Below are 23,967 nucleotides of genomic sequence, written 5' to 3' on the forward strand. Positions count from 1 at the left end.
AGGGGATATGGAACTTGTGGATGCTGAAATGGATGAAGACAAGTTAGAGAAAAAGGAAGGGAAGAAAACGTTCCGATCAAACCTGAAACCGACAGTTGAAGTGCTGGAAAAACTGGTATTTACTGAAGCACAAGAGGCTGTGTTAAGGAAGACTAAATTCTGGAACTTTATTGAGGCGATCAAACAAGGTAAGGTGGGCAAGGCTGAATGTAGCAAAGATCCAAGGGCGTTAGAGTTCATCATAAGAAATTTTGACCCGAAAGAGTTGGCATTCAAGATTGGTGATCAAGTTTTCAAGACCAATGCAAATCATCTTGCTGTTATTTTCAAAATGCAGAGAATACGTATGAGTGAAAAAGATAAGAAACTTTATGGACCAAAAGAAGACCCAAGTTTGAAAACTTCTGAATTTTACAAAAAGTACTTTCTTGAGCCAAAGAGAAGGGATGAAGAGGAGAAAAAGAAAGATGAAAAGAAGAAGGCTAGAGCCAAAGAGAAGAAAAGGAAAGAGAAGAATACTGGGGACAAGTTGGATAAGAAATACATTGTCGAAGGAATACATACTGCGATGAATGAAGAAGGAACAGAAAAAGACTTGGCGAAACTTTTGTTGTTGTTCATGTTCTGTACAGTATTCTTCATAAACACTAGAGGTATGTATGTCCACTACAAGTATTTGAACTTCGTACAGTCAATCGACACCATTAACAAAGTATCTTGGTCCGATCTCATTCACGAGCATTTAATGCAAAGTGTTAAAGTTGTATACGAGACATCACACTCTATCAATGGTTGCAGCTTCTATTTGCTGGTGAGTATCGTCTTCTATCTTTTGAATATATTTTTTTCTTACGTTAAATGTATCATGCAGTGAGTAACATCTTATATATTATCTTTTGAATATATTTTTGTTTTTGCAGTTATGGATTTTTGACCAAATGAAAGGCATTAACAGGAAAGACAACAGTGATTCATGGCCAAGGAATGCAAGATGGGACTTGTATAAAGTATCTTGCGAAATTGAGGGGAAGCTTGAAACTCTTTCAAGCAGTGAGGTAAAAATCTTGTTGTTATTATAACTGGATGAATCCAGTTACATCTTGTGTTGATGTTGTTTAGATTCATTTTTAAAATTCTATCCCCTATTATAACTGGATGAAACCAGTTACATCTTATGTTATAAAATGATGAAACCCATTATCTACCAAGTTTCATCCTGTGTTATTAGTGGATGAAACCCAGTCACATCATGTGTTATGATAAATTTTATGTGTTTGCAGGTTGTTGACTTTGTTGGTAGCTGGAGTCAAGAGGAGAAAAAACTATGCTTGTTTGGTGATGAAGAAGAAACACAGATGAAGATGATGTTTCCAAGTTGAAGAATGAACTAGCTGAGAAGGACAAGATTATCCGTCACTTGAATGACGAGTTGGAAGCAAGGAATACAGAGTTGGAAGCAAAGGAGGCCGAGTCTGAAGCAAAGGATAAGACAATCTCATACTTGAAAAGTGAAGTGGAAGCCTTGAAAAGCGCAACTCAAGCCTCAACTGGGAACTCCACAAGCTTCCTCTCAAGAGATTGTTCTTTACACCCCACCTGAAGACTATTTCAACCTTAACATCACTCAAGAGATGAATAAACCTGTGGAGGAGGTTGTTCCTAAAGACGACATCACTCAAGAGATGAAAAAACCTGTGGAGGAAGCTGACAATATTCCCGAAGCAGAACCTGTAACACCAGTTTCTCGAGCAGAACTTCTAGCACCAGTTCCTGCATCAGAAATCAACCAAGAAGAAATTATCGCAGCAGAACCTCTGAGAGTTATTGGATCGCTTGAGAATAGAGTGAAGAACGTATATAAAAGGGCTAGAAATAACAAGTTTGTATCAGATGATGATGAGCGTGCAGAGAAGAAGCAGAAGGACGATAAGTTATGGAAGTTAACAAGTAACAACATGTTGTGGAAAAATTACTTGATGAGCGGAATAAGACAAGCTGAAGAGAAGTTAATAAAGGAGTACTTTGTAACTGGAAAAGTAAGGTACGTATCCGCATTCTTTTGCTGTTTTTTTTTTTCATTCTACTTTTCTTATTTCTGTAAAAGTACTGCTAAGTTTATACTAAATTATATGAACTTGTTTAAATGAAGTGACTGCGTTTGGAAGTCCAATAGAGGTGTATGTATCAGTGGAGAACACATCAAGCAACTTGTTTTCAATCATCCATTGGTGAACACTATTTTGGAGTTCAAAATCGAAAAATGGAGACAATTGTTTCAATCTGGCGGTGATACCAAAGGATACTCCAAGTCAATCTTTCTCAGCGCGCTTGCATGGGTAAACATTTTGAATACTACATTTTAAAATGAATGAACTTAGGTCTGCAAGTTGTTTTCATATAACTCTTAAGTTAGTGTAGGATGTACCTAGCTTGCATCTGTTGCTTGAAATATAATTCTCTCACTAGTGTAGGATAAAACTGAGTTTCATCTAGCTATTATATGTAGGATGTAACTGGGTTTCATATGATACCTGCAGAAACTGGTTTTCATCTAGCATTAATGACAGGTCGTAATTGAGTTTCATCCATATAAAAAATATGGTTTAACTGGTTTTGATTCAAATTTGTATTCATGCTGATATCATTGGGGGAGATGAGTTGGACGCTGCAAAAATGATAAATGCTGAACTGCAAAAGATTAATGTCGAAACGCAACACTTGTTCATCCCAATGCTGAATGAGAAAGAACATTTCACATTGCTTCACCTTGACATCCATGGAAGAACTTGGACACACTACACTTCTCGCCTAGGTTCTTCAAACTATTTAAAAGAATCTCAAATGATGGCGAAAAGAATAAATCATCTTTTTCAAGTTCAAATTAAAAGTACTAGTATGGATGACATTTATGTCGTCGTTCAATCAGATTGTCCACAACAGTGCGAAAGGTAGGTCGTTAACTCTTTGAACTGAGATTATAACATACAAACTGAAACGAAGTTTGAACCGACATTACATTTTTTTTTCAGATCGTTAAACTGACATTACATATTCATTTGTCTTGCAGTGATGATTCGATGATGTATGTTATCTACTACATGGAATGGGCAATGACAGACGGTTACTCCTTTGAAGGCAAAAATACTATTGGAGAGGAGATGGGCACAAGACGAATCAATCTGGCATATGAAATCCTAACTGTTGAGAATAGCTGCTGGAAAGTTTGATGTGTTTAGGTTGTTTAGAAATTTTTTATTAATGTAGTTCATTTGGTAGTACTTTTTTTTTTGTTGAACTATGTCTTCGCATATAGTTGTGATCCGTGGATTCGTCTTAATTAAAATATGAACTCTTTTACTGAAAAATGCCTATACTTCAATTTCATGATGGTTGTGTTTGAATATGTTATCCAGAAATGATTAAATTTGCAGATTGAAAATGTAACCAGGCTTGGATGAAACTGGTTACATCCTAGCCTGTATAAAACTTCAATTTTTTTGTCAGATTGTAATCAGGCTTGGATGAAACTGGTTACATCAAAGCCTGTATAAAAACTTTTTCCAAAGTGTGCAGGTTGACAAAAAATAGTTTTTTTTGTCCATATGTGATGGATGAAATCCAGTTTCATCCTGGCCAAAAATCTCATTTTTTCCAAAATAGGCAGGATGAAACTGGTTACATCTTGTACAATTAAATTTGAATCTTCGCAAACATTCAAATTTTACAGTGAAAAACTGAAGGGAATGTACAATTAAACAATCAACACAAGACTAAAAGATATATACTATAAGATATATTTTTATGAACAAAATAAACAATCCAAGGTAAATACTAGTTGCGAAAATATAATTCAAGGTAAATAAATCTTAAATGTGCAACAAGAGGCTGCAGAGAAGAATAAACTAATAAAGATATCATGGTAAAAAGATAATAAAAGATATCATGGTAAAAAGCTGCACAGAAGAAATGAAGGCTGGAGATGTTCTTAAGCAGGTACATAACGTTGCTTTTTCGCAGGAGGATGAGGACACGTCATCTTGTTATGATGTGCCTGAGTATGGCAGTTACCGCACGTAATTGGTCTCTTGAAACTTGCACTACCTGTGTTAGGAATCCGCTTCTTCTTCGGCCTACCATGTTTTTTTCCTACGACAGTTGGTGGGTTCACGAGATCTCCAGTAGCAACATCAATAGGCTTGTCCTAATCAGGAATGGGCTTGATAGGACGATCATACGAAGCACAGAAGCTAGCAATATTGAAATATGGATTAATGTACTCGTAAACATTGATGTTATTTGAATGCATACACGCAATAGCGTGATCACAAGGGAACTGCTCACACTACAAAAAACCTGAGAAAAGGCTACTAAAATCCGGCAACTGCCCAGAAAAATTCGTTGCCAAAGGTTTTCGGAACTAGTCAAAGGCAACTAGTAGTTCCTATATACTTCGGCAACAAGTTGATCGCAACTACTGTTTTTATTAGTTTCTGAACTGTTTAGCAACGAACATATGCCAACAACATGAGATACTCTAGTAGCTTAACGCTTCCGGAACTAGGCACACACAACTTCTAGTTAATGTACTCGTAAACATTGATGTTATTTGAATGCATACACGCAATAGCGTGATCACAAGGGAACTGCTAAACCAAACCCTACAGCTGCACTGAAACCTCGCAATATTAACAGCATGCGTGTTCTTTCCATCAAAAACTTCCCACTCCATGTCACCAGACTTGGTTATTCTCCACTGGACACCAGCACGAATGGAAGCCAACACTTTTTTCTCTAGCCTGGGACAAATGAATCCTTTATACGTCGCCCCCTTCCTCTTCCTTGCATGTCGCCGTAACAACAGCCCAGACAATGTGCATTGGACCAACATTCCACTGGAATCTCACTCAAGAATTTGTGAAGACCATCACATCCCATATCCTTCAACTTTTGCATACCCTGATCAAAGCCTTCATGAGTCGATGAATAGAAACATTCTTTGAACAAACCCATCGCAGCACAATGCTCTCCCTTTTTCTTGTTGGTCTTACTGCAGACATTATTCTTCAAATGCTGGTAACACCAAGCATGATAGAAAGTTGGGAAAACATCACGAATCCCTTGGATCAAACCCTCATGGCGATCCGAAATAAAAGTTAGTACACGAGGACCCAAGATAAATTCTAGTTTCTTCAAGAACCAATGCCAATTCTCCACAGTTTCAGCTGATACGATACCATATGCCAGAGGAAATATTCCTACAAAAACAAAACAAACACAAAAAGAAAAAATCATATCAAACTGACTGAAACATCTATTGTACAGAATGAAACTAGTTTCATTCTCTAGTCTGACTTCACCAGTTAAGGACGAAACCGGTTTCATCCAGTGATAAACTGACATAATTTTTTTTTATGACATCAAAAATAAAAAAAGACGTACCATTATTCGCATTCTTCCCGGTAGCCGCCATAAGACAACCCCTAAATTTTCCAGTTAGGAAAGCTGCATCCAAGAACAGTACCGGGCGACAATATTCGAAACCAGAGATGCAAGCATCGAAGGCTAAGAACAAAACTTAAACCCGCCACCTTCAACAACTAAATCAGCCCTACTACCTGGATCGTGTTTCTTCACGTCTTCACACCACCATCTCAAGTCAGTGTATGATTTAATGTCCTCGCCATACAATTCCTTGAAAAATAATTCTTTCCCGGCATGCGCCTGATCGTAACTCACTTCCAACCCATAATCACTTTTGAGTTCTCTAACAATATCCCTGGCTTTCTTGTTGGGATTCTGTTCAATCTGCTCAAATATCAAACTCTTGATAAGTTCGCGCGTAACCGGATCAGCCTTTGTTGCATCACTATAACCAGCACAACATTTATGTTCCCCGTTATAGGCCTTGAGGAATAAGTGACCCTTCACATTGGAAGTCTTGGGATCTGCATGGAACATCCAGTCGCATTCCAATTTCTCCTTGTAATAACATTCCACCGTATATCGTTATGGATTTCTCTTGACGACTCTCACCCTGCGACCAAAAAAATGGTTATATTTCTCAACAACAAGACGAGATTCATATCGTCCTCCATAAAACTCTTGACCAACACCTTTTATAATAAACTCCCATTCAGCCGCCTTGCAAGATCTTTTAATTACCAACTTTCCATTGTATGTACATTCTTGAGACATGGGGATATATTGAGAAGAAACAAGCTCTTGAGAGGAAGGAATAGGTGACTGAGCTAAAAGCAACTCCGTCATTGTAGGTGTAGGAGTAACTTTACTGCTGCTCGGAAGATGACAAGGATTAACCAACTGAGCTCTGCTAGGGTCTGGTGCTAAACGAAACTCGCTCGTTCTACTGCTGCTCGGAAGATGACAAGGATTAACCAACTGAGCTCTGCTAGGGTCTGGTGCTAAACGAAACTCGCTCATTCTGCTGCTGCTCGGAAGAAGGCAAGGATTAACCAACTGAGCTCTGCTAGGGTCTGGTGCTAAACAAAACTCGCTCATTCTACTGCTGCTCGGAAGATGACAAGAATTAACCAACTGATCTCTACTAGGGTCTGGTGCTAAACTAAACTCGCTCATTCTACTGCTGCGCGGAAGATGACAAGGATTAACCAACTGATCTCTACTAGGGTCTGGTGCTAAATGAAACTCGCTCGTAGTAGGTTCACGAAAAAAATCAGGAGCACGAAGAGGAACACGTTCAAATAAACGAAGCTCCAAGAAAGACAACTGGTTAACAATACACAATGACAAGAAAGAACAGAGCTTCACATCACTGTCAACAACATTGCTTCTCCCCTCATAGTCAAATACAAACTGAATTGAGTCCGGTAAAATGCTATTCCAATAAGAACAGACATGCGCCTTCAACTCATCAACTGTTGACTTCGTAGTAACTTGGTATGGACACGCATCGATACCCCGGATAACCACACAGAGAAAAATGAAGATCCATCTTCAAAAGGAATATACAAAAACAAATCTTCTGAATCTGGATGTATTCAATTGATAATATGTAAACAAATTAGCAGCAGTACATACTAATTCAGTTCACATCCTAAATGAACACACAAACTTCACATCTGTGTATATTGCATTGAAAATCAGATTACTAAACCCTAGAAAACATGATTCGAGACAAACCCAAATAATGGACAAATTGAAAAATTTACCAGTCACATAATCAACTAAACCCTGGATATTCAAAATCAACAACTAAAATCAAAAATTAACAAAAATTAATTATCAACAACTAAAAATTGCTTCAAAATCAACAGAGAAACTTCAATTGGACAAATTGAAACTTACCGATTCGACGCTATTATAGAAACTTCAATTGATTCAAAACAAACTCAGAAACTTCGATTAGATGAAACTCCAATTGATGAAACTTCGATTAGATGAAACTTGGATTCTACAAACGTATTAAACAATCGCTAATCATCATGATTGATAAACGAGATATGAAGAAAAAAAAACGAGCTCTGAATTGCCGATTTCTGCAGAGCTCTGCGGGAAGGGAAGAGGAGGTTCTGCAGAGCTCTGCGGGAAGGGAAGAGAAATAAATTCTCTTTGAAAAGAAGGGTTTAAAAGGTTAGGGGGTATTTTAGGTAAGAGACCTTTTTTTTAATTTTCCTGGGCCAAATATCCAAATTGGATATATAAACAGAATATTTCTGATTTTTGGCTATATAAACAGTATCAAAAGCTAAGAATCTATATGACCCAGAAATTTTGTGTTTTGGTCTTTTTGACCAATTTTGTGTTTACTTATATCTATTTGTCCCCCAAACAATAACTCGTGGCTACGTCCCCGGTATCTACCCATTGCTTTATGTAACATATTTCTTACTGATGGGCGAGAAAGGCTTGACATATGTTTCTGCATCACAACACTAATATCGAGATATAAGATACGTACTGTTGGAACGAAATCTGTGAGTATACTCTTCCCATATCTATGTTCTGGGTGAAATTACATCATATTTGCAAAATGGCATCCCTCTAATTATTCTCGTACTACATTAATTCCCATCTTCAACTAGAATTCGTAATAGGTTCAAATGGTGTGATGAGCCGATGACTCCGCTTCAGGTTTAGACCAACACTAGGTTTTGGTCTAACATTTGTACAACATTAGGGCTTGGTACCTGGACTGGATGTTGACCCGGATCGACTGTTTTAAGTCTTGATTTCTGTCCAAATATTATTAAAAAATTTCCAAACAAAAAAATAAATAAAATTACCAAACCAATTTACAATCATGCCCTTAATATTAACCAATTACATCATAACCATAAGGAAGGGAAACATCTTCTGTTCTTTCTCTAAACCCATCAGCACCATCGGTCCATCACCATTTTTGTCTCTTTATCACTACCAGTTCAACCACGATGTCTATCACCATCAAGTTTCCACACCGGAGCAACTAATTCAGTGCCCACAGGACCTTATACTCAAAACCATTCAAAATATCAATCCCATAGACCGGAAAAACACAATCACAGCTTCTTTCTATTAAAAACAGAAAACATCAATTCATTTCAATTTCTTAATCTCTTAACTAAAAATAGACAATAACAACACCATTAGAGCTTATTATACATAAGTAGGGTAGGTGGGAAAAAATTCTTCATTACAATTTCATATCTTTCATTCTCCGTTGTCATTTGTCCCTTAGCATCGCCATATCAACCATCGATGTAACAGCTCCCCAACTAATCAACACTAGAAAACAAAATAACAAAATAGACTTGGGTTTCCATGTACATAAGTTAGGGTTTTGATTTAGCAAAATTGGGTAGAAATCAAGGTTTTAGTTTTGATTCAATGAAATTGAGATTATAATTTGATCAGTAAACTAGGGTTTTGTTCGATTCGGTAAATAATTATTTGTTCAATTCAGAAATTAGGTTACAGTTTAGTGAAATTGAGATCTTGATTTGAATCACCAAATTAGGGTTTTATTTGATTCCGTAAATTAGGTTTTGTTTGATTTAGAAGTTGGGTTTTGATATGGGAGAGTAATTCATCTGATAGATTTGTGAACTGAAGAAATCAGGGAACAAGTTAATGGAGTTTGCGGCGTTTGGGTTCTTGATAGAAATCAGAGAAACTGGATTGATCAACTAAACAAAAAAAAATTAGAGAAAAAGAAGAAGAAAAAGCAATTCGAGAATATTAGTCCCACATTGTTGGGTAATCTAAGATCCTGCGGCTTATAATCCCTTAGGTCCTCTCCACTCATTGCCAATTGGTTTTGAGTTGGATGCCCGTATTCTAACATGGTATCAGAGCAGGCTATATGCGACGAGTCGTTTGACCGCGCCTTTACTCCGCGTCACCCGATTTAGTTGTCCACGTGTTAGACCCAACGAGGCTACACGTGAGGGGACGTGTTGAGATTATTAGTCCCACATTGTCTGGGCATCTATGATCCTACGGTTTATAATTCCTTAGGGCCTCTCCACTCATTGCCAATTGGTTTTGAGTTGGGTGCCCATATACTAACATGGTATCAGAGCAGGCTATTTGCGACGAGTCATTGACCGCGCCTTTACTCCGCGTCACCCGATTTAATTGTCCACGTGTTAGACCCAACGAGGCTACACGTGAGGGGGCGTGTTGAGAATATTAGTCCCACATTGTTGGGTAATCTAAGATTCTGCGGCTTATAATCCCTTATGGCCTCTCCACTCATTTCCAATTAGTTTTGAGTTGGATGCCCGTATTCTAACAACTAGTAAACAAAACTTGGATATGATTCCAACCTCTACTTGACATGTGAGTTGCTAAGAGTGAGAGATGCAGAATTGAGGCAGACTGACAGAGGAAGAAGATGAAGATTGAGTGGGATATGGAAGCGGAGGAAAAAAAGTTGTAGCATTAGGATTATTGCATCCTAGCCGTTGAATAAATGATCTTATTTTCAATCGTTGGATTTTAGACCCATCTCAGGGATATACTTGTAATCTTAGTAGTATTTTACAGATTTTTATTTGATAAATTTAATTAGAATGTGGTCATTAACAATCAACGTGGGTCAACATCTGGTCCAGATACCAAGCCCTACAGTCGGACAAATGTGAGACCAAAGCCTAGTATTGGTCTAAACCTGGGTACCAAACACCAATTATCTCAAACCAATACGAACACACACAGCTGCAAGAAAAGCAAACAAAGCAAAAGGACATCAGCCCAGCAACAGCCCAACTAATTAAACACAGCCTAATACCGTACTGCAACTAAAAATTCCTAGTACTTCTTCTTGGCAGGGGTCTCCCATCCATGTTCAATCATTTTAAACACTTCATGCATATTTTCACCAGTTACCAAGAACCATGCACTTTTTCACCATCCAGGATCAAATATAAAAAGATGAAAGCTTGAAAGGTTCATAGAAACAACATTATTCTTTCAGCGTTAATGGTAAATACAAAGAGGAAATATATAATATCCCCATGCTGTGGCACGAAGGTACCAATTAATATCCCCATGCTGTGGCAGCGAGGACTGCCTGCTTCTTGCCGGTGATCTGTCTCTCTCTCACTATATAGTAATGATCAATAATACCGAAAATCCCATGTAGTTGCACGTACGTTGGGACTAGTTAAATGAAGTTTCATGATTCCACATGTATTAGTTATTTCCCTATAGTCAACTAGAGTTCTGGGCATTGGAACTTTACGAGATCCAAATTTTATTTAGACGCATGCATATGCAAGCAGTAAACAGACAACAGCGAAAGAAATCAATCCATAGAGCTAAAGATGATGATAGGAACAACAGGATACTTTGCTTTTGCTCTTGTTCTTGCATCATCACTGCTTTCTTACTCAATATCAGAGGCCAATTCTTGCTCTTCTTCAAACGTCCATCTAAACACCATAAATTCTTCATCCTCTTCTGATTTAAATATTTATTCTTCTTCTCCTTCTCTTTCTGATGAAGAGGAAGAAGTAGCAAGGAGAAAAACATTGGCAGAAAACATACTTTTACTTTTAGGAACTGAAGATCAAGCTGCCAGAGTCAACGCTGCGACAGCAGAAAGGATTAGATCTTGCTTCAAGTATTTCGTGACACCCACTTCTAGTAACAATGCTTCTGGTGAATTCATTTGGTCAGCACCACCTCTAATCAAGGATCTTGCCCGGGAAGCAGCTAAGTATACTGGCAATCCTCGTAATTTTATTCACAGTCTTGTGAATCCAGAGAAGCTGAACGTGAGTTTCTTTATGTTTTCATACCATGTTTTCTTTTGTTTTGATTGTAATAAACCTTGATATACACAACATTGGTACGTAATTGACTGGAATCATTTTGGAATTTGATAGATACCTGATGCCAATGGAACATGGGCTGATGGACGCAAAATTCAACATTGTACGCTAACGCAACTAGATTACGGATATAGCTTCCAACGAAATGTTTGCATTCCATCAATCCTAGTTTGAGTTCGTGTTTTCCTAAGCATCAATTATTCGACAATATCATGATCGACTAATATTTTCTTTTATACTGATCTTCGCTATATATATTATATATGTGTTGCAGGATTATACTAGTTACTTCATAAGACTATTTGAATTTATTGCTGACCAAGCTGGTGCATCTGTGGGATCCACGGTGAAACTAGACCGTTATGACTTATTTCACGGACACATGTTTCTTGCACCCGACACTCGAAGGATCGGTGTCATGTGAGCTTACTAATTATCAATATATGAATAGTTAACCCTTAGAAAAATCAAAATTGCTTAGTACTGTTATTTTTTTTTGTGTTTAGCCGATAATGTACAGCGCATAACATACATTATTCTGTATAATCTACTTATGGTAATGACTTAGTATTGACTAATATCTTGACAGATTTCATGCTCAGGAGTACCCCAGATTAAATCGGAGATCGTTTAATGTGGAACTTGGTGTTTGTCAAAGAGGTAAGTTTGTGTAGGGCTAATAAAATCATTGATTTACATTCATGGCCTGGGAAGCAGTGTTCCATGCATTTCGAATTATATTGCTGTACTTACATTGCTAGCTACTGCCTGCTGAGCTAAGCGAACTTATTTATTTTTTTGTCAGATGGTAATATGATGGAGTACAATCAAACCAATATGAATCTACGAAACATTCTCTGGCTCGCGCCACTGTTTGACGATACGGATGCAGTAGAGTTGGCACCTGGTAAGCGCACAACATTCACTTCATTATTATTCAGTGCATATAATGGAAGGAGTTTGTAATTTGATTGTGAGAAATCGACTAGAAATAGATATTAAAAAATGCTATGTACTGCGTAATGGGTATGCATCTAACATGGTTTCCAATTCTGTTTTTCTTTATAAAGGATTTCTGGTTGCCCTCGACGCCCGTCCAAGAGGAATCATTTATGAAGATCTTGTCATGAACGACGCACTGCTATACCAGAAAAAGGGCATGTCAATCACTAACGGTCAGAATCTTGAATTGTGCCTGTTTTAACTTTGTGGAATTTTTGTTGGGAGATCGAATAACACTTAAAGACATTGTGCACAATATGGAACCTACACATACAACAAAAATAACCAAAAATTGTAAAAATACTAGTAATCACACAACACTAACATTTACGTGGAAAAATCTGCCTTCGATCAAAAGATTAAAAACCACGGACAAGTTTCTATTATGATAAATAATGAGTTACAACTATTTTGCCTAAATTATGTGCATATATAGCATTAAGATTACCATCCTAATATTCTCACCACTAATGGTGAATTTTCATATCCAATATGTAATGTTTCAACAAATCATCAATATAACAAGAATAGAAATACTTACTACGTAGAGGATTTTGTTCTCCTAGCTAGAATCACCAAGTTTGCATAGAAAAAGAAACTGTCAAACTTAACTGATTAACGTTGCCAAGATGTCGCCAAAAACTTTCTTAACAAAACCCAATTCTTGCCCAACTTTAAATTAAAACACTAGCTAGCTATTTAAAGGATAACCTTCCCATTGGACAGAAAGGAGTGAACTAGGCCCAACAATTATTTTTGCTGATTTTTTCTATATGTCCTAAACGGATTTCTTATATTGCGTGTGTTTTTGTAAAATCAGCTGATTTCGGAACCGACGTTGGTGATCTCAACTACTTGAATGTAAAAACCAATCCTAACGATGTCGACAATTACAAGTTTTACGTTTGCCAGCGGCGGCCAATTCGGTGCTCCCCTAGTGTCACTTCAGAATAAATGTATAATCATGTCTAAAGTTGCTGCTGCGCTGATTTTACTACAAGCTTAAAATTAGTGTCCAACCGGTCGAAACACATTTTCAGTGTCATTTTGGTATATCCATCACGTGCTGCTGTGCCGAGCCAACATTGTCGTTTCATTTCTAGATGTGTGTTGACTATAAATTAAGCGTGTGTACTGAGGCTAGAACAACACTGTAGCAACTTACAAGGTTTTCCTTTCCAATTTGGATTTTCCCTATTATAGTTTGAGGAGACGAAATTCTTTGTACTCATTTTATTATTAAGGAAGCTTTTTTTGATAGAAGAAACCAAACAAATTTGATAACGTAAAAATCTAACTTTTCCATACAGACACTGTAATTTAAAGTTGCAGCTTATTATCAATCAATGTACTGGCGCCACACAAATTAATCCTTATTATAACAGCAGTATGTCTCCTAGTGTAATAGTTTCGAATGGCTTTGGTAACTCTGCCCTGCTCTCAGCTGACAACGCAAGCTTTACCGATATTTCTTGCATAGTTGGCCGAGCACATGGATCATTATGTAAGCATGAAAATCCAACTTTCATAACGTCCGTTATTTGTCTCTTAACAATCTCCGCTGGTTTTCCAACGGATTTGTCCATGATGTCTCTTACACTTATGCTTTGCCCCACCGTACCCAAAGACAAAGATGAAAGAACATTTTGCGAGAGTAATGTGATAACTTCAGATGGATACCTCCCCATTAGTACTTCTAATATGATCACCCCGAAGCTATAGACATCACACTTTTCAGTCACTTTCATTGTATACGCAAGCTCTGTAACAACAAAACAAAGACATGGATGTGATTTTACTTAGTAACTTCAGAAAAAATGGTACCAAAAACGATCAATAATAAAAGTTTAAGTTCAATTAAACCTGGGGCAACATATCCGAAGGTTCCTGCAAGTGCAGTCCAATTAGATGAATCTGGCTTCAAAATCCTCGCCGTACCAAAATCAGAAACACGAGCTTCATATTCAGAGTCCAACAAAATGTTGTTACTAGATATGTCCCTGTGAACTATTGCTGGAACACAATCATGGTGCATGTAAGCAAGTGCATTAGCTGCTCCCGTGATGAATCTTAACCTCTTTATCCAATCAAACTCCGCTGCTTGTTCCCCATCGCATAAAACATTTTTCAAGCTTCCTCTTTCCACGAACTCATACACCAAAAATGCGATCCGCCTTTCAAGATCATAACAAAAACCAAAAAGTTTCACAATGTTCCGGTGTCGGATTTCTGTCAGTGCACGAATTTCACTTTCAAATGACTTGAGATCAAAATTTTCAGAATCATCATCTGATGAGTGAAGTTTCTTCACAGCAAAAACTCGACCTTTTGACAACTCTGCTTTGTAAACACTTCCGTATCCTCCCGTTCCAATGCAGTATTTAGTATCAAAATTTTCGGTTGCTTCAATTATGTCTTCATACATTATTTTTCCATCGTAATTCCAAATCGAAAATAAATTTCTTCTGGTATTAGTAAATCTAGGTTCATATGTAGGCGGGGCATTTCCTACTGATCTTCTTCGAAGGCGAAACAAAATGGCGAGAAGTACGAGCAGAAGAAACGCTGAACCAAACAAAGGAAGTAGGATTACGAGCAAAAGCTTATTATGTTTGGCTTCTTTTCTTCCCATCGCAACCGAAAAGTTACATGGTTTTAAACCAATAACGTTATAACCACATAACCTTTTGTTGTTCTTGAATGCATGAATTGGAGCATCCTTAAAAGCCTTGATATTTGGAATAGGACCGCTCAATTCATTGTAAGAAATATTGACAACCCTTAAGCTAAGCATTTGATCAAATGAAGATGGAACTGAACCGAAAAACTTGTTGTGAGATAAATTTAACCTTTCCAGCTTGTTTAAGCTACCGAGAGATGATGGTATCTCTCCACTCAATTCATTGTAACTAAGATCTAACAAAATCTGTAATGAATCCAAGTTTCCAATTTGGGGTGGTATGTTTTCAGTAAAATTGTTTCTGCTCAAATCCAAAGATAGTAAGTTTGTACACTCCCCTAATTGTTTGGGTATTGATCCAATGAGTTTATTCGTTGATAAGTCGAGCTTTTGCAGGTTGGATAGTATTCCAATTCCAGATGACAACCTACCAGAAAGTTGGTTATCATGCAAAATCAACTTGCTCAATAAAGACAATTTAAATAACTCATTAGGAATTTCCCCAACTAAGTTATTTGAATGCATATAAAGTTCAGTTAAATTCTTCAATTTTCCGATTTCAGATGGTATTCTACCGGTGATATTGTTCATTGAGAGACCTAGAATTGTCAACTTTTGACAATCCCCCCAGTTTTTTGAGAGCTCACCATACAACATATTTTTTCGCACACTAAATCTATAAAGATTCGGATACACGTGAAACGCTTCTGTTAGATTATCAACCAATTCATTATATGAAAGCTCGAGTTTCCGAAGGCTGGTGCAATTTCTAAGGCTTCTTGGTATAGAACCTGCGAAATGGTTATAACTTGCCTCAAATACTTCAAGTGTTCCGTTCTGACATACATTTTGTGGTAAATAACCCGAAAACTTGTTATGACTCAATACCAGTTGTTTCAACTGTGTAAGATTGTTGATTCCTATCGGTACAGAACCAGTTAATTGATTAAAAGAAAGACATAAACGAGTTAAATTTCTCAAGTTACCCACAGAAGCAGGGATAGAACCAGTGAGTTGGTTTAGAGACGAATCAAAGCTTGTAAGAGAACGTAGCCTTCCAATATCTTGAGGAATGATACCAGAAAGTTTGTTATTATACAGGGACAAATATCGTAGACCTGTAAGATAACCTATTTCTGGTGGAATATGTCCAGAAAATTTATTGGCAGAAAGATCAAGGTGGGTGAGTTTTGAAGAATTACTAATTTTGGACGGAATGGTTTCGAAGAGGTTGTTCTTGCTCAAGTCAAGAATAACAAGATTTGAGAAAGATGAAAAGTTGAAACTATTGAGCGTACCTTGTAAACCCAAACCCATTACGTTCAATTCCGTGACGCTACCCTCATTGTCACAGGTGATTCCATACCACTTGCACGGACTCGTTGTACTCGCAGTGGAATTTCTATTCCAAGAAGAGAGGAGAGAATGATTTTGGTTATCAAGTGTTGATTTCCATTTCAAAAGAGCATCTACTTCTTCTTCAGCTACTACTTGCTGTTCATAAGTAGTCAATGAAAAAGAATGGGAACAAGAAGCAAACTGAACATTGTAAGATGAGATCAACAGTAGGAACGCTACTAGCAAAGTAGCTGCAGTGGTAACATTCACTTGTAGCAACATTTAGAAAAAGGAGAAAAGTTTCGATTCTCAGATGATATTGAAGTCCTAGCTAGAGGCGATTTTATACAAGACTTCACCTGCAACCAAGACAATGTTTTCGAAACCTAAGCCAGCTATCTCGGACCTTTAGGATAGATTGACACATATAGTCAGGGGATGATGCACAAAAGTTTACCAAATTCCAAGTCCAGCCGGAGTTATGAATGAATGGTGGAGCCTGCAACATGCATGCAGCTGACAACGTATTGCTTCTAGTTGTGTCCTCTAATGCAACAATAAATGTGCTCATTGGTCAAGGCCAGCATCACGGATAAGGATTTGTATCTTTCTTACTGCATTCAATTGCCTTCCAAAAAAACTAATCAACCTTCTAAATGCAGACAATTCTCTTCACCTCACCCACCACCAACCTTGAAAATCGTTTTACCGATTCTCCATTTCTTTTATATAGTGTTCAAGGCTACGTCCATATTAATGGTTAACTGTTTAAACTTTACATTAATTTGTTTGTCTTGTGTGGGACTTTGTGGTCAAGTTTTTCTGTCTTCATAAGGCATATACGGCTGGTTTCATCATTTTACGCGTAAAAGATATCTATCTTTCATCATTTAAAGCTAGCTATTTGAGATGAGTAGGTATTCTAGTTAGCAATTCGGGGTTCGGCATACATATGGGCGACAAACGTACGTGTATTATTCGGATTTGTAAAAGTCCAATTCGGTCAAATATCCGGTCAATAATTCGTGATTCAGAAATAATTCGGAACGACATACGTACGTGTATAGTTCGTTTTACTGATTTTAGTTCGGTAACGAAAATTCGGCTTGTATTAATTAATAAATAAATATGTGTCATATACCTGCATATGACAGTCCTTGAACTGTGGTCTGCCCTGAGTAATCCAGTGGGGTGTACTCAGTATTAGTTAGTGGCTAGTAGTGTGGCAGCATGTGTCACTATGGGATTAGTCAAGCTAGGGACAAGTGTCATACTCGGATTAGCTAATTCCGATCTGAGTTATTTTCTCTTCCTTCTTTATTAAGTGTAAGAACCATTTTTGTATGGTTAAGCTGGAAGTAGTGAATTGTTCTGAGGCTGCTCAGGAAGATTGTTACCATTTCCTTGTTATTTTTCAATTCTTGTTAAGTATAGTACAATTGGTATTTAGAGCTGTTCTTTCCTGACACATCAAATTTAACTCAAATTTTTTTTCCCACCATGGTTGCTCAAACGTGTAAAGAGCTAACTGATATAACTAATAAACTACAGCTTCAGATTGATAATATCAATCTCCAGCTCGAGTCGGTGCTTACCAAAGATGAATTCGAAATCAAACTGAAAGCTGGCCTGGATTCACATATGTTGTCAATCTAATTGATGATGAAATCCCAGATGGAGGAGCTCTTGTTTACAACGAATTTCCACCAAGGTGATCATAGTGGAGCTCTGGGACACAATCTACAGGTTGGGAATTCATTTCACAATTTTTTAGGGGATCGTGATTACAATCATCATCATCGTCTTCCAAAGATGGACTTTCCACGTTTCGATGGCGATAATCCAAAAATATGGCTTAATAAATGTGAGTATTTCTTTCAGATGCATGAGATTCCTGAATTACAAAGCTAGAATGGATGCAATGCATTTTGATGGCAAGGCAGCTAAATGGTTTGAGAATTTTCGATTAAATAGACCTCATATCTCTTGGCAAGACTTAAGTAGTAATGTTTGTCTTCGTTTTGAAAATCCTGCTCATGAAAACATTGTGGGTATGTTCAAAAAATTGTCTCAACTTACAACTGTGGATGCTTATTTTGAGGAATTTGAACATCTGAAGGCACTCTTGTTAAGCAAACACAATATCTTTACAGAGGAATATTTCATTAGCAGTTTTATTGGTAGGTTAAAAGAAGAATTAAGAGGGAGAGTGCTTATGTTTCTCCCTACAACACTGTCAACTGCTTTTTCTCTAGCTAGAATGCAAGAGAAAACACTAGCTCTCCAACAAAAGTCTGTCAAACCTGCTACAAGAGCATATTCCACTTCTTTTTCCACCATTACACATTTTTCTACACATCCTCATGTTACACCAGCTTCTTACACTCAATCATCTTCATTCACTTCAAACCCATTACCAAAATATAACACATCTATTCCTATTAAAATACTCACCCCTGAAAAAGTGCAGGCTAGAAAAGACAGAGGTCTGTGTTATAACTGTGATGAAGTATACAAAAGGGGTCATGTCTGTAAACAACAACATCTATACTTAATGATTGGAGCTGAGAGTGAAGACAGTTCTCTAGACACAGAAGAAGCTACTCATCTTGAAGAAGAGGACTCACCTATGGAGAGTTACATGAAAATTTCTCTTCATGCCTTGACAGGTAATAATTCTGGTGAAACTATTAGAATTCCTGGTCTTATTAAAAAGAGAACTATTTCAGTACTTATAGATACATGTAGCACACATAGTTTCATTTATAGTGACATTGCTAGGCAACTTAACTGTACCATTGAGCCAACTCCTAGCATGTTAGTCATTGTGGCTAATGGTGATAGAACTGTCAGTAATGGTATCTGCTCAAACTTAGATTGGTCTATGCACAACCACAAGTTTTCTGGTAGTTTAAGACTCTTACCACTTGGTGGCTGTGATTTGGTTTTGGGAGCTGATTGGTTGAAGCAATTGGGGGATGTGATTTTTAACTTCTCCAAGTTGAGTATTTCTTTTAAACATAATGGGAAGAATATTACACTTACTGGTACTCAAGATAAAGCTTCTTGCAGCATGATGAGTGGCAATGCAGCTACAAGATTCTTCAAAAAACACACTCATGGCATGATTGGCCAACTATTTTCCATATCCACTTCACCACCACCTACTCCTCCACCACCTCCAATTTCAGAATTACTTAATCAATATTCTGATGTTTTTTCTGAGATCAAAATCCCTTCCACCACAGAGAAACCTAGACCACTCAATTCCTCTTAAAACAAATTCTGAACCAGTTAACATGAGACCTTATAAGTGTCCCTACCTTCAAAAGTCAGTGGTGGGACAACTAGTTCAAGATATGATTCAGTGTGGCATCATTCAAAGAAGTCACAGTTCTTTTGCAACTCCTATACTTTTGTTCAAAAAGAAGGAAAACACTTGGAGGTTTTTTGCTGATTATAGGAAGCTTAACAACATCACAGTCAAGGACAAATTTCCAATTCCAATTATAGAGGAGTTGCTTGATGAATTACATGGTAAGAATTTTTTTTCCAAAATTGATTTAAGAGCTGGATATTATCAAATAAGGGTCACTTCTGCTGACATATACAAGAGTGCATTCAGACCTCATCATGGTCACTTTGAATTCAAGGTGATGCCATTTGGACTTACAAATGCACCTGCTACCTTCCAAGCTCTTATGAATGACATATTTCAAGAACACTTAAGGAAATTCATCTTAGTATTCTTTGATGATATCCTTGTGTATAGTTCTTCCTTGGACGAGCATCTGTTGCACTTGCAACTTACACTGGATATATTGAGAAAGCATCAGCTATTTGCCAACTTTACCAAGTGTTGCTTTGGACAAAAGGACTAGAGTATTTGGGACACATCATTACTGCTGAAGGAGTTAAAGCTGACCATGCAAAGATTTCTGCTATGCTCAATTGGCCACTTCCTCATACACTTAAGGAGATAAGAGGATTCTTGGGCCTCACTGGCTATTACAGGAAATTTGTGAACAACTATGGTCTCATTAGCAGACCACTCACTGACTTACTCAAGAAAAATGCATTCCTTTGGTCCCCTGCAGCTACATCAGCTTTTCAACAGCTCAAGGAAGCCATGTCCTCTACTCTTATATTAGCTCTACCAAATTTCAATAAGCCATTTTTTTTTGAAACTGATGCTTGTGATACTGGTATTAGTGTCGTTATGCTACAAGAGGTCAAACCATTGGCTTTCTACAGTAAACCTCTGGGACCAAAAGCAGCTGCTATGTCTACTTATGAAAAGGAATTTCTCTCTATTGTTCAAGCTGTCACCAGATGGAGACAATATCTCCAAGGAAACCACTTCATTATTCAAACTGACCACCAGAGCATCAACTATTTTTTAGAGCAGAAAATCTTTTCTAACTTACAACAAAAATGGTTGATGAAGCTTATGGGGTTTGATTATGAAATTAGATATAAAAAGGGGTCTGATAATATTGTTGCTGATGAACTTTCTAGAAGACCTCATGAGAGTGGTACTTGCCAGAGTATATTTATTTCACAACCATCTTGGTCTCAAGAAATTATTGATATCCACTCTTATGATGCAAAGGTACAGGCTCTCATTGCACAGCTTGCACTTATCCAGCTACTCTTCCCAACTACTCCTACACTGATGGTATTTTGAGATTCAAGTCAAGAATCTATGTTGGCTCCTCATCAGATGTTAAGGAAAAATTTTTGGACTGCATTCACTCTTCTGCAACTTGTGGCCATTCTGGTATTCAAGCTACTTATATGAGAGTTAAATCCACATTCTTTTGGCCTGCAATGAAGAAGGAAATACTACAGTTTGTCTCAGCTGGCTTGTTGCAACCCTTGCCAACCCCTGACCATGCTTGGCAGCACATCTCTATGGACTTCACATAGGGACTTCCAATGAGTGAAAGGAAGTCAGTTATCTTAGTGGTGGTGGACAGACTAACAAAATATGCACATTTCATTGGCTTGCATCATCCTTACACTGCTGCTTTTGTGGAAAGGGAGTTCATTGCTCAAGTTTACAAACTACATGGTTTGCCTGCATCCATTGTGTCTGACAAAGACAAGGTCTTCACCATCCACTCTTGGAAAGATTTATTCAAGGATCTTGGTATACAGTTGCACCTCAGCACTGCTTACCATCCCCAAACTGATGGCCAGACTGAGAGAGTGAATCAATGTTTGGATAATTATCTCAGATGCATGTGTGGGCATCAGCCAAAGAAGTGGCATCATTGGCTACCTCTTGCAAAATGATGGTACAACACCAATTACCACACCAGTCTCAAGCTAAGCCCATTTACAGCTCTTTATGGTTACAATCCTCCTCACTTGGATTTTCCTTCTACTTCCACCACTTCTGTTGCTGCTGTTAAGGAGTACTTGAAACAAAGAACTTCTATGTTGGAATTCCTGAAAGACTCACTCCACAAGTCCCAGGAGAGAATGAAGCTCTATGCAGATAAGACTACAGTGGATACAAGTTTTGTTGTTGGTGATAGAGTTTACTTAAAGATACAATCTTACAGACAAGCTTCCTTGGCTTTGAGAAGGAATTTAAAGCTTGCAGCCAAATACTATGAGCCCTTCACTGTCCTTCAGAAAATTGGCAGTGTAGCCTACAAATTGCTGTTACCTGCTGAAGCAAGAATACACCCTATTTTTCATGTCTATCAACTCAAGAAACAGATTGGTTCTCAACATATCATCTCCCCAACTCTACCAGCCATCAATAGTGAAGGTCAGGTGCTTGTCATCCCTCCAGCTGCACTGGATTCCAGAGTTATTGTTAGAAATGGCGTTTCAGTTCCTCAACTGCTTATCCAATGGACCAATGCCTCAGCTGCAGATGCCACTTGGGAGGATGCTGGCAACATCAAGATCCATTTTCCAAAGTTCAATCCTTGAGGACAAGGATTTGGTGATGGGGAGGGTATTTGTCATATACATGCATATGACTATCCTTGAACTGTGGTCTTCCCTAAGTAATCCAGTGGGGTGTACTTAATATTAGTTAGTGGTTAGTAGTGTAGCAGCATGTGTCACTATGAGATTAGTCAAGCTAGGGACATGTGTCATACTCGGATTAGCTAATTCCGATCTGAGTTATTTTCTCTTCCTTGTTTATTAAGTGTAAGAACCATTTTTGTATGGTTACGCTGGAAGTAATGAATTGTTCTTAGGCTGCTAAGGCAGATTGTTATCATTTCCCTGTTATTCTTCAATTCTTGTTAAGTATTATGTTAATTGATCGTACTAAGTATAGTACAATATGTCTCAGTGGTTGGGATACTGTGATTTGTGATTTAAACCCCATATATATTTGATTTATTCACATTTAATAGCAACAAAGCCTGACTTATGAAGCCAGAGAGCAAGGGTTCGGATCTTCGAATCAGTGGGCTACAGAGTAGATATGGGCTTGGAATAGTGTTGGATCGGTTGGGCAATGAAATAGTTGGGCCAAAGTTAGAAAATCAGCTAGCAATAGCTGGCGCACCGAACAGCCGATTCGAAAACCGTAAAATTCACAAATCATTCGTCAAGGCCACGAAACATGCGGACTGGGTACGGAGTTTAGGTAGTTCGGGCGTACTATTCGGGAAAGACTGATTCAGAAAAGTTCTCGAATTATTCGCGAATAGTACGTCGAATTTCTAACTAGGATAGGTATAGAGAGGTTCGGTAGGCAACCTACCAATTTTTTTTATTTAATGTTAGTAAAAAGAAAAACACAAAAAAAAGGTGTCGTACCAAAAAATGTATTCCCTCAGTCCTATATTATTAGTCCGCTTTGACTAAGTCAAGATATTAAGGAGACCGGAAGAGTGTACAAAACTATCCCTATTAATTGTTGTGTTATTACTAAAATTAAAAGGAGTATATGGATCATGTAAAAAAAATACATATAAATGTTTAAATAGAAGATAAAAATATTTATGGATTGATTTATTAATTTTGTTTCCTATTGAGGAATATATATCATTTAAGACGTTTAAATAGAAGATAAAATAAAAATATTTATGGTTTGACTTAGTAGATTTGTTTCTTATTGAGGAAGATATCACCTAAGATTTTTGTTTGGTGATATTTAAAAATTATTTTCTAATTATAAAAATTGAAAGGTATATTTGAGAGTTTGACTAAAAAATATGACTATAAACAGAAGATGACCAGTATTTTAGGACAAACAAAAATAGAATAGATGACATAAATTTTAGGACAGAGGGAGTATGATGTATCTAGACAGTAATTAAGCATGTCTCTGTTTAGCATGTACATTGGTACCTTGTACCAAAAAATAGTGACGTACGAATAACGGAGAATGCAGTGCTTTTTCAAAGATATATAATTACTCTTCCAAATATTTGATGGATCACTGATGGCTCCTCGTAATGTTTCTTTGATCATTTTACCGATACCAATTAAATCATGGGTTATCTGGAGAATTGGCGGATGATATTTTTGGGGCACGAGCCTAAGCACACTGATTGCGAACAATCAGACTCTGGATATCCTGGATATACTTGGGGTTTTTAAACTGTAGGGCATGCTTACTCTCTTCCTCCTTTTATGCACATTCAGTTCCTTAGCCAGTTTAGAAGTTTC

The 23,967-nt window shown here is 37.4% G+C and overlaps 4 protein-coding genes and 1 long non-coding RNA gene across 5 annotated transcripts; 1 reads left to right on the top strand and 4 right to left on the bottom strand.

Annotated features, from left to right (window-relative positions):
- Positions 1 to 4,791: 4,791 nt before the first annotated feature.
- On the bottom strand, positions 4,792 to 6,267 carry LOC113327993. Its single transcript, XM_026575093.1, has 4 exons — positions 6,034 to 6,267; positions 5,589 to 5,922; positions 5,440 to 5,502; positions 4,792 to 5,255 (listed from the first exon to the last, which is right to left on the bottom strand). The coding sequence occupies exons 1-4, from the start codon at positions 6,265 to 6,267 to the stop codon at positions 4,792 to 4,794; spliced, it is 1,095 nt and encodes a 364-aa protein (XP_026430878.1).
- Positions 6,268 to 8,411: 2,144 nt separating this feature from the next.
- LOC113328194 lies at positions 8,412 to 8,741 on the bottom strand. Its single transcript, XR_003349293.1, has 3 exons — positions 8,658 to 8,741; positions 8,507 to 8,532; positions 8,412 to 8,467 (listed from the first exon to the last, which is right to left on the bottom strand). It is a non-coding gene; the product is annotated as an uncharacterized LOC113328194 (long non-coding RNA).
- A 1,948-nt stretch (positions 8,742 to 10,689) lies between these two features.
- LOC113327800 lies at positions 10,690 to 13,552 on the top strand. Its single transcript, XM_026574931.1, has 7 exons — positions 10,690 to 11,240; positions 11,352 to 11,444; positions 11,572 to 11,717; positions 11,887 to 11,957; positions 12,103 to 12,204; positions 12,368 to 12,472; positions 13,120 to 13,552. The coding sequence occupies exons 1-7, from the start codon at positions 10,788 to 10,790 to the stop codon at positions 13,251 to 13,253; spliced, it is 1,104 nt and encodes a 367-aa protein (XP_026430716.1). The 5' UTR covers positions 10,690 to 10,787; the 3' UTR covers positions 13,254 to 13,552.
- A 123-nt stretch (positions 13,553 to 13,675) lies between these two features.
- LOC113327994 (MDIS1-interacting receptor like kinase 2-like) lies at positions 13,676 to 14,334 on the bottom strand. The gene is made up of 2 exons (XM_026575094.1): positions 14,163 to 14,334; positions 13,676 to 14,061 (listed from the first exon to the last, which is right to left on the bottom strand). Exons 1-2 carry the CDS (start codon positions 14,332 to 14,334, stop codon positions 13,676 to 13,678), a joined length of 558 nt encoding a protein of 185 aa, XP_026430879.1.
- A 13-nt stretch (positions 14,335 to 14,347) lies between these two features.
- Positions 14,348 to 16,599, bottom strand: LOC113327995 (probable leucine-rich repeat receptor-like protein kinase At1g35710). Its single transcript, XM_026575095.1, has 2 exons — positions 14,456 to 16,599; positions 14,348 to 14,351 (listed from the first exon to the last, which is right to left on the bottom strand). Exons 1-2 carry the CDS (start codon positions 16,597 to 16,599, stop codon positions 14,348 to 14,350), a joined length of 2,148 nt encoding a protein of 715 aa, XP_026430880.1.
- Positions 16,600 to 23,967: the final 7,368 nt, after the last annotated feature.

The sequence above is a fragment of the Papaver somniferum genome, unplaced genomic scaffold (genome assembly GCF_003573695.1).
Source record: "Papaver somniferum cultivar HN1 unplaced genomic scaffold, ASM357369v1 unplaced-scaffold_107, whole genome shotgun sequence".
NCBI lineage: Eukaryota > Viridiplantae > Streptophyta > Magnoliopsida > Ranunculales > Papaveraceae > Papaver > Papaver somniferum.

Coding starts and splice junctions, on each gene's coding strand:
- LOC113327994 (XM_026575094.1), bottom strand. CDS start 14,334: ATGCACCATGATTGTGTTCCAGCAATAGTTCACAGGGACATATCTAGT. Junction 14,062..14,162: donor CTTCGGATATGTTGCCCCAG/GTTTAATTGAAC, acceptor TTGTTGTTACAG/AGCTTGCGTATACAATGAAA.
- LOC113327995 (XM_026575095.1), bottom strand. CDS start 16,599: ATGTTGCTACAAGTGAATGTTACCACTGCAGCTACTTTGCTAGTAGCG.
- LOC113327800 (XM_026574931.1), top strand. CDS start 10,788: ATGATGATAGGAACAACAGGATACTTTGCTTTTGCTCTTGTTCTTGCA. Junction 11,718..11,886: donor ACTCGAAGGATCGGTGTCAT/GTGAGCTTACTA, acceptor ATATCTTGACAG/ATTTCATGCTCAGGAGTACC. Junction 12,205..12,367: donor TGCAGTAGAGTTGGCACCTG/GTAAGCGCACAA, acceptor TTCTTTATAAAG/GATTTCTGGTTGCCCTCGAC.
- LOC113327993 (XM_026575093.1), bottom strand. CDS start 6,267: ATGACGGAGTTGCTTTTAGCTCAGTCACCTATTCCTTCCTCTCAAGAG. Junction 5,923..6,033: donor ACCATTTTTTTGGTCGCAGG/GTGAGAGTCGTC, acceptor TCCAATGTGAAG/GGTCACTTATTCCTCAAGGC. Junction 5,256..5,439: donor CGGGAAGAATGCGAATAATG/GTACGTCTTTTT, acceptor TTGTTTTTGTAG/GAATATTTCCTCTGGCATAT.